The sequence below is a fragment of the Terrapene carolina genome, unplaced genomic scaffold (genome assembly GCF_002925995.2).
Source record: "Terrapene carolina triunguis isolate 2854851 unplaced genomic scaffold, T_m_triunguis-2.0 Scaffold836, whole genome shotgun sequence".
Taxonomy (NCBI): domain Eukaryota; kingdom Metazoa; phylum Chordata; order Testudines; family Emydidae; genus Terrapene; species Terrapene triunguis.
Genome location: NW_020665187.1, coordinates 472,057 through 489,722, shown reverse-complemented (window position 1 = coordinate 489,722; position 17,666 = coordinate 472,057). Strand labels below are relative to the sequence as shown.

At 49.6% G+C, this 17,666-nt stretch overlaps 1 protein-coding gene across 1 annotated transcript in view; it reads right to left on the bottom strand.

Moving 5' to 3' along the window:
- Positions 1–6,429: 6,429 nt before the first annotated feature.
- Positions 6,430–17,666, bottom strand: part of CBX5 (chromobox 5) — a 51,429-nt gene continuing 40,192 nt past the window's right edge. The window contains exons 4-5 of the mRNA XM_024206909.2: positions 17,348–17,445; positions 6,430–7,680 (exon numbers count right to left, since the gene is read on the bottom strand). Coding sequence (XP_024062677.1) covers positions 7,530–7,680; positions 17,348–17,445 — 249 coding nt within the window. The 3' untranslated portion in view covers positions 6,430–7,529. The remainder of the gene's footprint in view (positions 7,681–17,347; positions 17,446–17,666) is intronic.

The following is a 17,666-nucleotide window of genomic DNA, read 5'->3' as shown; positions in this document are numbered from 1 at the left end:
GCTGGCCGGAGACCACGCCCATATCTCAGAATGCCCCCTCCCCAGATCCCTTCTATGTAACAACGACAAAAGAAATTTGACAAAAAATTAGCGTTCTGCTTTGCCATAAAAAACACCATCAACACCAGGAACAGCAACTCGACGGAGGGAGGGGATTGGCCGAGGGGACCGTTTTCCACAAAGGGAAGTGTGGACACGATATGTGTCGGAGGACTGCCCAGTGCAGCAGGGCTGGGGAGCATTGAGTTGGCACACGGAGTTCTAGCTGCCTTGACTGCACTGGGTTACAGCCACTTACAAGGGATTAAAATAAAGAGCAAGAGGGGTCAGAAAAGCATGTCACCCGCTCACACCCCTGGATTGTGTGTGTTCCTGGACCCACTGCCCTGGTGTGAGACCAAGTCCCCCTCACAATGCCATTTTTAAACAGGTGCAGCAGCTGTGGCCTGTCCCCCAGCTTTATAGAAAACCGGGTTTTCTGCAGCCCCACCCGACTAGTGTTTGAATGTGGGTCTTGTTCAGTGACAAGTGCACATCAGGAGACCAGGATCCTCAATCTGGGTCTTGGCAGATACAGAAGAGTGACTTCCATCTGCAGTGCCGCTTCCTTACTGGGGGTGTCCCCCACTCCCACGAGTGGGTTCTCGCTCCTTTGCCTTTGGTCAGGTTTGTCTGAGCGGGGGCCGAATTTAGGATCCAAGATTAAAAGCTTTTCAGTTCCCCTTCCGCGTGCTGCATGCCAGCCCCATCCCAGTCGGAGCTGACCCCGCTTTGCGTTTGAAAATGACCCTGGTCCCCCCACCACTACAAACCGAGTATTGAAATGGCAGCTGGCTGGGCAATCGCTTTGACCTCCCTAGCTGGCATCAGACTTCAACTTGACAACTACGGTGCAAGAAGAGGATCCCAATCCTGGTGGCCATCTCCCCACCCCAAACGTAGCACACACAAGGAGGAATCAGACCACATGTGCCAAAGGGAGGCATGCAGTACGTACTGCGTTCTCGGGGCTTCCTACAGCCTTGGCTTAGCCTTTCAACGTATCTCCCCACAGATGATGGGTTAGCAGAAGAGCAGCTCCCACTGAGCAATACGCAGGATTGTGGAGAGAGGAAAACCGCAACACTTTGTACTTTAAAAATGCATCTGTGGATGGTAAATATTTGGTTATGCCACAGATGACTAAGCAGTCACCGCAGGTATCCTTTCGTCTGATGCCCCGGTGCTTTCTGCCAGCAGGTGGCTGCCTATACAGATCTGGTCAGAAGCAGCCCCATTAGCAGCAGCAATCATTAAAAAAGGGTAGAGAGAACAGGGTTTACACAGCAAAGGAAGGACAGAGTAATAGATGTGTGGGGGACATGACAGCACCCCCAACCCAGTCTCTCTCCTCACCCCTAATTCCTTATAGAAAGGGACTTGGAGCTCGTCTATGTGAACTGATTTTGCAGAACCAGTGTGAACACTTGGGTGGACAATTATCTCAGGTTGGCTTTAGCCAATTCTTAACAAGCTAATAAGTGCATCCACACAGCCTTTCGCACTAGTTTAATGCGGTTAGTCTGTTACGGGCAGCTTGCTCACAGACACTAAGCTGTTTTCTTGAGTGAGGGACACAATTTGAGAGGGCTGTTTGTGATCAATGGGGCCAAGGAAAAGGGTTGGGTTTTGGTTCCCGATAGATGCCGCAAGGAAAATGTCTCCTCTTTCAGATGGTACATGCCATTCCAGGAACCGAGTCTGGCACTTAACCTCCTGCCCCGAAAGCCCTGTGAGAAGAGGATTAGGACCAGAGTAATGCTCACAACTAGACATGTAGACTGGGACGCAAAATAAGCAATGCCTGGAGAACTTTTCAGTCTAGCATTAAGTACACCTCTACCTCAATATAACGCGGTCCTCGGGAGCCAAAAAAATCTTACCGCGTTATAGGTGAAACTTATATCGAACTTGCTTTGATCCACCGGAGTGCACAGCCCCGCCCCCCAGTGGCGCTGCTTTACCACGTTATATCCGAATTTACGTTACATCGGGTCACGTTATATCGAGATAGAGGTGTATTTGGTTTCAGCCACAAACACTGTAAAAATCCCCCCGACCTACTCACAGTTTGCTAAGGGGTTTGACATCACTTCTTTACCCACCCCCTTACTCCCATGCCAGCTGCTGCATCTACTTTTCGATACCGGAAATCGGCAAAACAAAACCTAGCCAGAAGGAAAGGTGGCTGGCCAGCAGCAGAGAAACTTCCTCTCTGCAACAGGAAAAGCAGCAAGACCGAGCATTCAAGAGCAAGCGACTGGGGAGGTATCTGGGGCAGACTCGACAGGCAGAGATCTGTCTGGCACATGAGCTTGCAGGCAGCCCTGGCAGGAGATGACACCACATACTACACTGCCTGAGGCTGCAACCAACACAATCTATTACTCTGTCTAGAAGCCACTTGGAATGCTGAAGCAACTTAAGAACCATTTTGCATCTCCCATAGGGGCATAATTCAGGCTGGAAGGGAGAAGACATAAGACCTACCCTCAAGACTGACTGCTGAAACAGAGCCCTGACGTACCAAGCCTGCTGAGCCATGTGGCTCTAATCTGATTCATATCAGGCTTTTTATCCAGAGCCGAGTTGCTGCTTCTATTAGAACATGCAGCGCAGCTAAAATGGGAGTCCAACCGGCTCACGGGGAGTATTTGCAACGAGCTCTGGTCACAACCAGTGTTCCCTCTAATTTTTCCCACACGTGCGGAATGAATTTTGTTATGTGCACCAATATGGAGGTGATGTTGCACCATATTGGCGCATATAACAAAATTCGTGTGGGGGGGGTGGGGCCGAGGGCTTCGGAGTGTGGGAGGGAGCTCAGGGCTGGGGCTGAGTGTGAGGTCTCTGGCTGGGGGTGCGGGCCAGAGATGAAGGGTTTGGGGTTCAGGAGGGGGCTGGGGCGAGGAGTGGGGGCTCAGTAAGAGGGGTTTGGGGTGCAGGCTGCCTCAGGGCTATGAAGGGAGAGAGAACTCCCCCCAGATCTCTCTCCCTGCAACCGCACTTGGGCTGAGGGGAAGAGGCACCTTTCCCCACCACAGCAGCTCCAGTGCTGGAGCCACGGGATAGGCACCTCTTCCCTGTCCGCGGCAGGTCGGGGGGGCTGGGTTGGGGCTAGGGGAGGGTTGGCTCTTCCCTGTCCACGACAGGTCTGTCCACAGTCTGGGCAGCCATTGATGGTCTGCCGATTCGGGCTCCCCATCCCTCACTGGCGGCCCAGAGGAGCGGCAGTGGCTGTGGGCTCCTTTCCGCCTCTCGCCCCGTCACTGGCAAGCAGCTGACGGCTGCTGCCTGCCGGTGACAGAGGGCGGGGATGGAGAGAGAAGTCCTGGGCCAGCTGGCCAGTAAGGCCCCTACTAAGCGTGGGTCAGGCACCATTATAAACCCGGTACTATCTGGGCTGGGCCGGGCTGGGGTGCCGCAGCAGGTCCAGGGCTGGGGGAGAGGCATCTCTCCTCACCACAGACCTGAGCGCCTGCATGGCGCTTAATAGGCTGCTGTGCAGCCAAGTAGCTTAGAGGGAACTTAGATCACAACATAATGAATGGTGGATTTCACTAAGATTTGCTTCCAGAAAGCAAAGAGTGATGGGTCTGTGCGGGAGGAAGGGGCCTGTCTCCTGCTAACAGTGCCTGTCCTCTGTGTGCTGAGATCAAGCTCCGTGTTCTATAGCATTTCACACTGGCTCAGAGATCGCCAGCAGGCTCATCCACTCCCACGCACTTATCCACTCCCATCTGCAGCAGACAGTGAGGCACAGAAAGAGCATTAAGCCATCTTAACTTGCAACTCCTGCAGTGGTTCTCAACCTTTCCAGACTACTGTACCCCTTTCAAAGGTCTGCTTTCAGCCCCAGGCGGCGGGACTCATGCTTTGGCTTCAGCATGTCTGTTTCGCAGCTCTCCTGCTTGCCACCCCCCTAATGCCGGCCCTGCACTTGCAATCCCCCATAACCCATCCTGTCATGCCCAGGTTGAGAAACACGGATGTAGTATATAGAGCAGTATAAACAAGTCATTGTCTGTATGAAATTTTAGTTCGTACTGACTTCGCTAGTGCTTTTTATGTAGCCTGTTGTAAAACCAGGCAAATATCTAGTTGACTTACCCCCTGGGAGACCTCTGCGTACCCCAGGGGTTCGTGTACCCAACTGAGCTGCTGTAGAGCAGCTGCCTTGCTCCCTCTGAGTTTGGTGCAGAGGTCTGTAGGAGGCTGGTGGCTGTGGGGAGAGGAAGAGGAGAACAGAGTTGGCAAAAATCAAGACTCCAGTGAATCACGGGCAGGCTGGCTGACTGCCTTCAGAGAAAAGAAATCCATGCAGAGGTAGGGATAAAGCAACAGCAGCAAGTCTGCCGGCTGGAGAGGAAGGGGAAGAACAAGGAGCTTGTGATGCTGGGGGAATGGGGGCCAGAGAAGAAGCGGCAGCCACAGGTTGACATGCCAGCAGCCTTTTCTATACCTGAGCCAATACCCGAAATCAGCGCACCAAGTGGTACAGACTGCAGCCAGGCTATGCTCTTGCATCCAGCCCTGTAAAAGCTCCCTTCAATATCCCCACCTCCCCCCACATTACAGGTGGGGAAGCCCCTAAACTAATGCAGTTGGAAGGTAGCCAGCTGCTGCCATTACCTATTGTACCAGCTACCAACTAGAGCAATTCACGTACTAGCATCAACGTTTAATAACATGCTACACCGCAATGAACCCATGCTACCCAGCTCAGATCCAAAAACAGATGCGTCAGGCTTAGCCCTAAACCTACGCAAATCCTAACCAAGTCAGAATGACAGGGATTTCCCAAACTCCTCCCAAAGCATCATCACCACATGCCCTGGCTCTGGGAGCTCGCTCTGACTAGCCCAAGGTCACTCAAACCAAATTCAAAAGTGTCATAACCCCATAAAAACACACTCAATCTCTGTGGATTGTGCTGGTGCCAGAGATACCTGTGCAAGACCCCCAGTTATTGGCTGTAAGACCACAGGCGCTTAATAATGAGCAAAGTCAGCTACCGAGATGCCAGGAATGCTGCTAAGCAGAAGCCTTGGAAGGGTCCCAGGGCCAGGAGCACGTTCCAGCGTATCTAAGAAGTGTGCAGCATTAGGCACATCAGCATTTCTGCTCAGTGTGCTGGCAGCTGCAGCTTCGCTGGCCTGCTTGGCAGCGCGGCTCAGAAAGCAGATTTTTTTTATTTCAGATCACTCTCAACACCAGCCAGGATGATGCAACTAGAAATACTGACCCTGCCAATGGGAACTTTCAAAGTAATGATGTATTGAGTATGCCGCTCGAAGCAATGGCCGTGCTAACCCTTTGCCAGCACACACCTCCAAAAGGCAGGGGAGACGATGGCAGGTGCGTCAGTGAAGCGGGAATACCACTTAGTGATATGCGCTCAACTAGAAGTCATGTTAGAGAGACAGAGTGAAATCTGGGTCCCACGGAAGTCAATGAGAGCTCTGCCATTGATTTCTAGGGTGCCTGGATTTCCCCCACAGCATCTGAGCCGCTTGCAAGCAGAATTCATTCAACAGTGCGAACGTTATACTGAGCGAGCTTGTGCCCAGGAGACAGACAGACAAAGAGGCTGAGAACAAACTGCGTCACGTGCTCTAGAAAATCAGAACAAGCAAAACTCTCTGTGCCCACGGCACAAAATTAACCAGAGTCCAAGGGCCAAGAAGGGAGTCACCACTGATAAAACTCCCTCTGCACCCAGTCTGCAGATATCTCCCAATGCCATTCAAGATTTCCAAGCTCACTATAAAGGGAGAGAATCAGGGTAGCAAAGGGGTGGGAATGAGGGGAGATAAACAAGAACAGGACCAGGCCTTTGGATTGAGGGAAGTCAGGATGCAACAATGATATTTTCATTCCAGAGAATAAACCCACAACCCCTTTCCAATTCATCCACTTGCAGGTCTCCACTTTACGCAATAAGCCTTTCCAAGCCACAGTGAAGGCCACAAAACCAACTAGCTCTCATTCTCACAGGAGCTTTGCACGGGGAACGAGTCAACCAGAAACCAGTGTCAATACCACAATACTGTAATTTTATTACTTCTAGTCATCAAGGAGGACTCTGTTTGCACCATTAGTAGGGGGGAGCCTAAGACATCCGTCAGTTCCTGCGGGCAAGGAGATCGCCACAGGCAAGAGAGCCCAAGTCCAGCTAAACTACACAGTACATAGGATCAGCATGAAGAGTGTACATGATGCTGGAAAGCAAAAGGGGGCTGTGCCGAGATGCTAAGGAGCAGACCTTGCAACCAGCCCTGGGTCAGTTCTCCACTCCGGCCTCACCATAAGGGAGGGAAAGGAAAAGGAACCCTGAAAACAGTGCCTAATGCTGTAGCGGCTCAGTTCTGCTCCATCTTACTGTGCCCTCTCTGCTCCCCTGGCAGGTCCTAGAGCCTGGGGCATATGTTCCAGGGAGAAGTGCTGTGCACACCAGACCAGATCAGCTGTCCACGTTTCCAAGACAGAGCTCATGAGGGAGGGGAGGAGAGGCCCTCAAGCGGAAAGCCACTTTGGTAACACAATGCTTGTGGCCTTTGAAGCAACAGCCAATGACTGAAATGGATCAGGCGCCTTGGCACAAAGCAAGACCACCTGATACACTCACACCTACGGAAATACACAGCCCAAATGAGAAACAAATGTATACATACATACTGCATAAGATCATACAGAAGCAGTGGCAGGTCTCCACCTGCGCCTGACAGGGGATAAACAATCACATTTAAAGTTAAGAAGGCTCTGCTTTCCCCACCTCTCACACATTAGACTCCTCCTAGAGAAAGGGGGCTCGCTCTGCATCTGGGAACCAATACTAATGCAGGCTGGGCTTGCAAAGAGAACACAGCTCGCCTGGAAACCATCCTAGGCACGAGACAGACTGGAAGGCATCACAACCCAGGACAATGGGTATCCCCCGAGACGGAGTCCAGATGCACAGTCCCAACAGGACGTTACCAGTTATGTAACAACACACAGGCCCAGCATACCAAGGCCACATTGACCATCTCAGGATGTTGCCCTGTGTAGCACTAGCAGGAGGGACTTCCCAAATGCAGACAGCTCCTCTCGCTTTCCCAGCCAACAGCCATTTGTGTACCTGGACAGGGGAACACCACTTAATTCTGTTTAGAAAGGGCATCGCTGCCACTCTCGGCATTTAAAGCGGCAAAAAGGGACCGAACCAAAGGGAACTAACAACTCTATAAACCCCTGGAGGCTCTAAGAGGATGTGACAAGTCAAAACCGTTTTCTGGAGGGCGGGGGGGGGGAGGAGAGAGGAGGACACACAGCACATAAATCTTGTGGGTTTCACTAGAGATGAAGCTGAACATGAAGCAAACCATTTATGTTATGACTGAACCAATAACAAGGTTTCTCCTGGGAGCACAGTAATAAGCACATTTCAATGGATGTGGTCGGGTCGGGGGGATGTGTATGTACAGCTAAGGATGGCCCAGGACGGCACTTTAGCTTTTCGCTGCTTCTCTCTCTTTGTTTTCCGTGTCCTCTGGATACGCGTGCCAGGTCAGTCTCTCCTCATAAAACGCTATCACAATCTGCGGGCATTTCACATTGGCTTCCTTTGCTAGGACCAGGTCTGCTTCATCTGTGTCTTTCCTGAAGATTCAAAGAGAGAGTCTTATTATCCTTGTTAGCTCCGGGCTCCCACTGGCCAGCTTTCAACATTACATTAGAACCTCAGAGCTACAAACACCTCGGGAATGGAGGTAGTTCGTAACTCTGAAATCTTCATCATTCTCAACAAAACATTACGGTTGTTCTTTCAATAGTTGACAACTGAACATTAACTTAATACAGCTTTGAAACTTTATTATGCAGAAGAAAAATGCTGCTTTTAACCATCTTGATTTAAATGAAACCAGCACAAAGTTTCCTTACCTTGTCAAACCTTTTATTTTTTTTTTTTAAACTTTCCCATTACATTTTTAGTAGTTTATGTTTAACACAGCATTGTACTGTGTTTGCTTTTATTTTCTGTCTCAGCTGTTCCCTGACTGTGTACTTCCGGTTCCAAAGGAGGTGTGTGGTTGACTGGTCAGTTTGTAACTCTGGTGTTCGTAACTCTGAGGTGCTACTGTAACAAGACTATAAAACTCTGCTGTGAGCAACAGTGTGCACATGCATGCACACAGATACCTCCCTCATTCACAGGATGTGTGTCTGTTTCTTTATGTCAGGGGTGGCCAATCCGTGTCTCTGGAGCCGCATGCGGCTCTTCAGAAGTTAATATGCGGCTCCTTGCATACGTGCTGACTCTGGGGCTGGAGCTACAGGTGCCAACTTTCCACTGCTCAACTCCAGGCCTTGCCCCCACTCCACCCCTTACCCCAAGGCCCCCGGCCCTTCCTGCCCCCTCCCCTGAGCCTGCTGCACCCTTGCTCCTCCCCTGTCCATCTCAGAGGCACGGGGAGGGAGGGGGAGGTGCTGATCGGCTGCCAGGTGGGAGGCGCTGGGAGCGGGGGAGGAGCTGATGAGGGGCTGCTGACGTATTACTGTGGCTCTTTGGCAATGTACATTGGTAAATTCGGGCTCCTTCTCAGGCTCAGGTTGGCCACCCCTGCTTTATGTCTATATATGGCCCTTCTCACCACAATCCCTGCGCACTTCCCAGCCATTAATGGGTGTGATCTCCACAGCTCCCTTGTGAGGAAGGGAAGCATCGTCCCTATTTCACAGATGGGAACCTGTGGGGCAGAGAGACTAAATGACTTGCCCAAGGACAAAAAGGGAGTCTGTGGCTGCACCAGTAACTGAACCCAGGTCTCCTAAATTTCATCCACTAAATTATCCTTCTCACTCGGTGTGCAGATTAGTTGTGGACAGTGCCTTGAAAGCACATAGCACTGTGAATGTAGCTCATAGAAACAACTTTAGTCAGATGTCAATGCTAGACCATTAAGCAGCGTCTGTTTCTATGGAATGCTTTCCATTCCCATAACCACTTTAGCATGTGACTAAACACGGAGCACCCCAACTACCATTGGTGTTAGTGAGTTACAGCATTCCTCAGGAACTCTCCACAGTCCTGCTCTGGCTTGGGGACCAATACAGCACCCTTTAAATTTCTAGCTTTTATGCAGCACATACAGTCGTCTTTGGGGTGGAACAGCCCAACACAACGATACCCCTACACGTAAGGCAAGAAATTTCCTGTTAAACTGTATGTTCACCATAAACGTAAAAGAAGAAGTTACTCACTTTGTGCAGTAACAATGATTCTTTGAGATGTGTGTCCCTACTGGTGCTCCACTGTGGGTGTGCTTACGTCCCTGCACTGCTGATCAGAGAACTTTGGTAGCAGTGTCTATTGGGCCCAGACATGTGCTGTTTCTCCTCGTGCTGTGCCATGAGGCGAGTCAGTGTGCGTGGGCTAACCCCCCTCAGTTCCTTCTCTACCGTGGTCATTGACAAGAACTCTGAAGTAGAGGGGAGGAGGGTGGGTTATGGAGCACCCTCAGGGGGATACATCTCAAAGAACTATCATTACTGCACAGGTGAGTAACTACTACTTCTTCTTCAAGTAGTGTCCCTATGGGTGTTCCACTGTAGGTGACTCCCAAGCAGTACCCTTTCTGGAGGGCTGGAACTTCAGAGTTGGGTCAGTTACAGATGACAGTACTATGGAGCTGAAGGTGGCATTGGAGGAGGAGTCCCCAGTTACCGCATAATGTTCTGCAGAAGTGTGGACTGACACCCATGTGACATTATCTGATTAGAGTATAATAATGCAAATCATTGTTGCTACCACTGTTATATAATTGCAACGAATCTTATACAAAGTGTAACGCATGGCCAGAAAGGGTTAAGCAGCTCGCAGGCTAAATGATCCAGAGCCAACCTTTAGAGACATGTAGAAAAGTATGTAAATGGCAATTAGGGCCATTCCATGGTAGATAGGCTAGAACTTTGAAATGCAAACCTATATTGTTAGAAATTAGAGGTGATACTAAATGTATGTGTGTACTCATATCTTGTTTGAACTGTTTACATGGCTAACATCTAAGGGAAATATTAACATTTAAATGAACTGTAAACATAGTGACATCACTGTATTCATCTCTCTTTGAAATGTATAGCAAATCACCTGAGAATGGTGGAAAATGGGCAATTGCCTTATGATAATCCGTGTAGCTAATTACCAGTGATGCTTAGGAAATAGGTCTACTTCAGAGGCCCCATAATTGCCTATTGTTCGCCTAAGGACTCCGAGCTGTCAAAGAAGACCCGGAACCTGTATAAAAACCCTTTGGGTCCTGATCCTTTTTATCTCAGATGTGCTTGATGCTTCATGAAGGGGAAGTTTAAGCCATAAGGCTGGGCTCTCCAGCCCTAATCTGGATCACGCTGAATATGAACATTGGACTATAACCTATGGACTAATTCTGAAAGAACTCTTTGCAAATACAAAACTCACCATCTATACTATGAATCTGATCTCAGAACTGTACTCATGTCTGTATGTATATTGATCTTTTAACCAATACTCATTCTTTTCTTTTTTAACAAATTTTAGTTTAGTTAATAAGAATTGGCTGTAAGCGTATATTTGGGTAGATCTGAAATATTCATTAACCTGGGAGGTAACGTGTCCGATCCTTTGGGATTGGTAGAACTTTTTTATATGATGAATAAGATTTTCATTAATCCTCATCATATTTGACTTGGGTGTCTGGGTGCAGGCTTGAGGCTGGGTTGCTTTAAGGGAAAGGACAGTTCCCTGTTCCATAACTGGCGTTCTTCTTCGAGATGTGTTGCTCAGGTGTATTCCACAGTAGGTGTGCGTGCTCGCCACATGCACCGGTGCTGTAAGTTTTTCCCTTAGCAATACCCATACTGGGGGAGCCCCGCTGCGACCCCTGGAGTGGCGCCTCTATATCGCGCATAAAGGGGGCTGCGTGCTCCCCCCACCCTCAGTTCCTTCTTGCCACCAGTGAAGGTAGTCGGAACTTGTGCTCCAGCATTGCTGCAGCGTCTTTCCTTAGTGGTAAGATCTTCAACAGTTAGTAGCTTCTACAGTTAGTGGCCTGGCTCGGGGCATGCCCCGAGCCCCAAGCTTGAAGTCATGTAACTCCTGTCGCAATTCCATGCCCAGAAGCGATCCACACTCCGAGTGTCTTCGCTGTCTGGGCGAGGCGCACATAAGTGAGCACTGTAAAATCTGTAAGCCCTTCAAGCCCTGGACTAAGCGCGAATGTGAGATCCGACTCCGGGCCCTGCTTATGGAATCGGCTCCGGCCCCGGCGCGCCAACCCGACCCGACCCGGCGCCGGGCACCGGGCGAAGGCCCATCCACCAGTCGGCACCGCTCCCCTGCCAAAAAACAGGGCAAGACCCAGTGGCGCCGAGACAAGGACAGGGGTGAGGCCGGACCCGAGTTGGGCAGCCTACGATCCCCCTCGGGACCCAGACCTCTGACTCGCGCGGAGCGGAGTAGTCCGGCCCCGTCCGCCTCCCCGACGATGAGGATTCCGTCGTCGCCAGAGGCAGCTCAGGCAGCGCGCGACATCCTCGTCATGCCGGTACTGAGCGGGCTGCCTGAGTTGGGGTCCCGGTCCCGAGGGAAGCCGCCGTTGGGCGCCCACCAGCCCTCACCAGCCAGGTCGGAGGTCGAGGTCCCTGCTCGATCCGCGGGGACTTCCCGTAGCCCGCGACAGACCTCCACTCCGTGTCGGGGTCGCCTGGGAGCAAGTCGCCAAAGTCTTCCTCGGCCCACAGGGGCCGCAGGCGCCGGGACAGAAAGCGTTGACGCTCCTCGTCCAGCCGCAGTGATAGCAGGTCTCGACGCCATCGGCACCGCCGATCATACCACTGTGTTGTTGGCTTCTGGGTAACCAGTGAGGTATTATAGAAGCTGTTTTGTGCTGGTAAATCTAAGTATTGGACTATCCACCAGCTTTGGGGATTACCTGCCCCTTTCTTTGCCGTTCACCTTAATTGAGTAACTTCAGCATGGCCCCCCAGGACTCCGGTCACAGCCCATGTCACACCTCTACAGATCTCTGAGATAAGAACATTCTTGAAAAAGGCAACAGATGAGGAGATCGACCTTGTGGAGTGTGTACAAATAGTATCTGGCGGGGTCATACTGCGAACTTGGTAACATTGTCTGATGCAGTTCGAGACCCACTTGGAGAGTCTTTGGGCTGATACTGGTGAGCCCTTGGATCTGTCTGCAATGGAAAGGAAAAGCCTGGGGAACTTTCTGAAAGCTTTCATCCTGCCCAGGTAGAAGGCTAGGGCTCTCCTGCCATTTCGAGTGAGTAATTCAGCCTCCCCGTTGTCTTGGTGAGGCTTGGGATAGAAGGTTGAAAGATGAAAAAATTGGTTCATGCAAAACGGGGAGGTTACCTTAGGAATGAATTTTGGATGCAGCCTGAGCGTAACCTTGTCCTGAAAGAATACCATGAAGGGGGGATGTGCCATCAGAGCCACTATTTCTCCTATTCTCCTGGCCGAGGTAATTGCTATCAAGAAGGCCGTTGTCACTGACAGGTAGTAAGCGAACAGGTGGCCATGGGTTCGAAGGGAGGCCTAGTCAGCCCTTTTATTAAGTCCCATGTGGGAGTAGGAAGTCGAGGTTGTGGAAGAGGTTTACTATACCCTTGAGGATCCTTTGGTGGTTGGGTGTGACAGCACTGAGTACCCCTCTACTGGATGGTGGAAGGCTCTTATCGCTGCTAGATGGACTCAGAGAGAACTCAGAGACAGCCCCGATCTTTTTAGGGCCAGAACATAGTCTAAGATGTGTGGAATAGTTGCAGATGTTGGTATACTTCACAACAAATCTCCCCAAATCCGAAACCTGGACCATTTTTGGAGTTAAGTACCTCATGTTTAGGACTTTCTACTGTGTAATAATACCTCTTGCACATCATTCAAACAGGAGCTTTCTCGGTGTTTGAACCAAGGAGCCATGCCTTGAGGCGGAGAACGCCCAAGCTGGGATGTAGATCCTGGGAGAGGAGGTACGGAGTGACTGGGAAAGGGATCGGCAGGCATGTCACACACTGTGACAGGTAAGGGAACCAGGTGTGTCTCGGCCAAGTAGGAGTGATCCGAATGACGTGTGCTCTGTCTCTTTTTATTGAAAGCAGAACCTTCAAAAAGGAGGCAAGGCATAAAGAAGGTCCCCATTCCAGAGGAGGAGGAGTGCATCACCTAGGGAATGTTGTCCTATCCCTGCTCTGGAGCAGTAACATGGACATTTCTTGTACAGATAAATGGCAAACAAGTCTGTGGTCAGTGTCCCCACCGTCCGAATAGATCGTGAAGTACTACTGGGTCTAGCTTTCACTTGTGGTCATGTGGGTGTCACATTACACCCTTATTCTTCATAGAAATATTTGTTGTGATATGAATATAGCAGAATTAAGATATGTTTTATGTAAGATGGGTTATGTGAGGCATCACTGAAAAGGTTATGATCTACTGAATGTGTTTATCCAATTTGTATGCATGTATCATTTCTGTATCTGAAGTTAGGAATATTGACTATGTAACAATTACCACTGTGTGTGTATGTGGGGGAATGTCCACCAGATAGTAAGCAATCAGCCTGAATGAGCCATTTAAGGACAATAGATCTTTGAAGATACTAATCTCCCACCTTCCTGAGGAGCTTCCTGGGGTGTTGCTTTGACATTGCAGGGTCATCTGATAATGTCACCTGGTATGGACACTGCTGGTATTTTTCCAGTGGAAACAAATGATTCCCGCCTTATGTAAATTCTATTTAAGACTGGGAAGTAAGGCAATCAGGACTCTTCTCCATTGCCTCCCTGTCCAAGAAGGAAGATTGCTAAAAACACCTGAAGGGAAAGGCAGGGACTGAGTCCAGGCTGAGACAGGGGTCCAGTCTGTAAAGAGAAATAACTGGAACTCTAAGCTACAGAAACTCTACAACCTGACTAAAACAATATTTAGGGTGAAAAATTACATTTTGTAACCTGTTTCTTGAGTGTATTAAGCTTAGTTTGCATGTTTTGTTTTATTTGCTCAGTAATCTGCTTTGTTCTGTTTTCTATCCTTTATAATCACTTAACATTTATCTTTTGTAGTTAATAAACTTATTTCTTGTTTATTTCAAAACCCAGTTTGTGCAATTCATATCTGGGGGAGGAGAGGGAGGAAAAAAAAGCTATGCATCTCTCTCTCCACATTGAGGGAAGAGGGCACATTTTTATGAGCTTGCGCTGTGCAGATCTTTCTATACAGCACAGGACAATATTATTTTGGGTTTATACCCCAAAGGAGGTGTGCACGTGAGTGCTGGCCATTCTCCTAGCTAAGTCCCTTGGTGCCACTGACTCAGTGTCCATGCCCATTGGGTCCATAGGATTGTCAATGGTACCTGCCACTGAGGTCTTCCATGAGCCATGGGTATCGGACTGAAAAGGTCTCAGTGCCGGCGGTACTGAGGATACTGAGTTTGCCAGAGAACGTTTACAGCTATCTCGGTGCTCACTGTGGGGACTTCTCACTCTCTTTTTTGATGATTTGTGAGAAGGGTCAGCAGCTTGTTTCTTTGACCTACAGTCTAAGTGTTAAGGACTGTGGGGAAGACTCACATCTGCCAGGTGACTTGTGGTGCAGGTCTGGAGAGGGTTGGAGAGCTGCCTCCTTGAAGATAACCTGCCTGAGCTCTCTATACTTAGAAGACCAGAGCCTGAGTTGCTGGCAAAGACCACACTATTGTTGGATGTGGCCATCCCCGAGGCAGTGAATGCACTGGGAGTGCTTGTCTGCGATAGGGACTGCCTCTTTGCAAGAGAGGCGCTTCTTGAAGCCCAGTGAGCCGGGCACACCCCGTTGGGGGAAGGGTCCCCCAATGAGGGGGAGGGGAGGAAGCAGGAAAAGAAACTAAAGGGTTTTTTTATTATTTTATTTTTAAAAGGTGAAAAATAAGAAAAGAGAAAAAACTACAACTACAACTAAGAACTAGGAGACTAACTAACTATAGAAATGTAAATAGAAGTAATGGTCTTAATGGACTGCGAATAGCTCCGTCTCTAGCTGGGGCAGTTGAAAAGGCACTGAGGGGAGTTAGCCCACACAGCACAAGGAGAGACAGTTCATGTGCGGGCCTAACAGACACTGCTACTGAAGTTCTCCACTCTGCAGCGCAGGGACGCAAGCACACCTACAGTGAAGCACCCGTAGGGACACTACTCAAAGTAGTGCTGAATAGTGTGAGCAACAGCTGCCCCAGCCCCACCATCAAGTAAAACTGCCAGATAAACTCAATTAATGTACTGGATTATAGGAAATTTCATTTCCTGCTCCCCACAATCACCTCCCACCCCAATCAGTGTAATGTTGTCCACTTTGGTCATGTTAAGAACAACATTAGTTTAGTATCCACCCCTCACCAGGGAGCTATCTGCCTCTCCCATTTACCAACATTTTGCCATCTTCATCTCGTGAGATCACTTGCAGTTTCCACCTCTGTTCCATAAACATAGTCCATTTATATAGGATACTTTTATGCACAACTTCTTCCCTGAGTATCACCATTCCTACATTGGGTGTAATCAGGGCCGCCCAGAGGGGGGGGGCAAGTGGGGCAATTTGCCCCAGGCCCCACAGAGGCCCCCACGAGAATATAGTATTCTATAGTATTGCAACTTTTTTTTTATGGAAGGGGCCCCCGAAATTGCTTTGCCCCAGGCCCCCTGAATCCTGAGGGCAGCCCAGGGTGTAATCTATGCTGTGCAACTGAGGTGGCAGGGTGAGATCTGTAAATCACCATGTCAGGGGCTGGCTCTACCTTAAGGAACACAACCCAGTGAGAAGGCATCCAAACCTGAAAGCCCACTTCATTATTAACTTCCCCAATTAAATCCATCTGCAGAACACAGCAGTGTAACTCTTCTACTGATCTGACCCAAAATGTAGAAGGGTAAAGGTGAATTAGGACAAGCCTGAACAGTCAAAGAGAACTCATCAGATATTATCCTGGCTCAAACCCCCAATGCAGGAATGGCAGCAGCAAAACTCCCTGGCTGAGCTCAGAGTGAATGTTTTAGAGGCAAAACTTTTGCTTTCCATTTGTAAAGACAACATCCCAGGACCAGAGGCCTCTGCAGATGTTGTCTTCACTCCTCGTTTGCAGCATCTGGCAAAAGCCTGACAAGATGACCAAGTTGCTGCCTTACACATTTCTTCATACAGCATGTGACTTTTCAGCCTACAACGTAGAAGTGTGCTCACTCTTAATAAGCTTTGATCCTTACATTCCTTTAATACAACATCCTTAGCCACCTGGTAATATATGCGTAAGGCGCTTTTTCACCTTTAACTGGTGAGTACAGAACAAAGAGAACTGTTGGGTTTCTATATGCACAACAGCTTACCAGAAGATAGCCTCAATTAACAGCTGTAAGAACAACACCCAGTGTGCGTCACTTTGTCCTTACAATGCTTAGATTTGGTGCAAAGTGAGGGAGGAGGACCCTGAGACCTGTGGAACAGCTTTTGGTATGAAAGCTGAGCATAGCCACGGAGTCACTGTGGGAAGTACAAGACTCTGCCTGCTGATGAGAGGGAACGGAGGGAATCTGTTTCTGTCCCGCTGGGTTTCAGGGAAGCCAAAGCAGAGCCAGGGCTCACTCTGTGCTGGACTCTGGGCCAACGAGGGCATGTGCCACGAGCCAGGGAACTACTTACGGCAGGGCTGGGAACTGAAGCAGGCAAGCGAAACAAAGCTGCAGCCTTCTCCTGCCTAGCAAAGCTGCAGGATTGCTGCGCATGAAGCTCCCAGCTCTTTGTCTTTGCAGAGGGTGGGGGAGGGGCCACTGGCTGCCTGCTGCGGGGCCCAGTAAGATGCCAACCCAGCTGAGAAAAGCAAAGGAACCAACAGAGCCAAATGGGAATCTCTTTCAAAGGATTTCCTGTGTGCTGTCACTTGGGGGGGAGGAGGGGGGGAGCAGAGCTGGAAACTGCGTAGTTGCTGGTTCCAGCAGGCAGCTTGAACTCTGTTGTGCTCTGGGACAGGGGAGCAAGCCCCAGAACCAGTGAACACCAGGTCAGTGGCACAGCAGAGGTAAAACCTAAGACAGGAGGGGCAAGCCTGAATGAGGGAGAATGAAGCCACACAAAAGGAAGTGGAGCTGCCTAGCTGCCCTAGTCCTGTTTACTACAGTGGCTCACTTGGGACCATTCCTTCCCTGGGTGTGTTAGAAGAGAGCACAGACCAGAAAACCACCCAAGCTACTAATTTGAAAAGGGGGAGGGGGGGAAGAGGGGGATGACACCCCAGACTTACCATTTCATTAAGAACATTAAATCTCCACAGGAGTCTGTGGCACCGATGATCTTTTCTGGCTCTAATCCTCTTTCAAAGCCCCTGGCAATATCGTTGCTCTGGCAAGGATAGAATAGGTTGGAAAAAAAAATTATAACGATTTATATTATCTTTGGCCGTTTCTTTACATCCTGACAATTTAGAACGAAGCAGGCTTAAAAGGGCACCGGCAACCCTCTGACATGTAGAAATATGGTGGGGTTATAAACAGATGGCTAGACTCCTTAACTTCTCCACGTGGTTATTTGGAATCTACAATTCATGAGTCAATAGAGTCAAT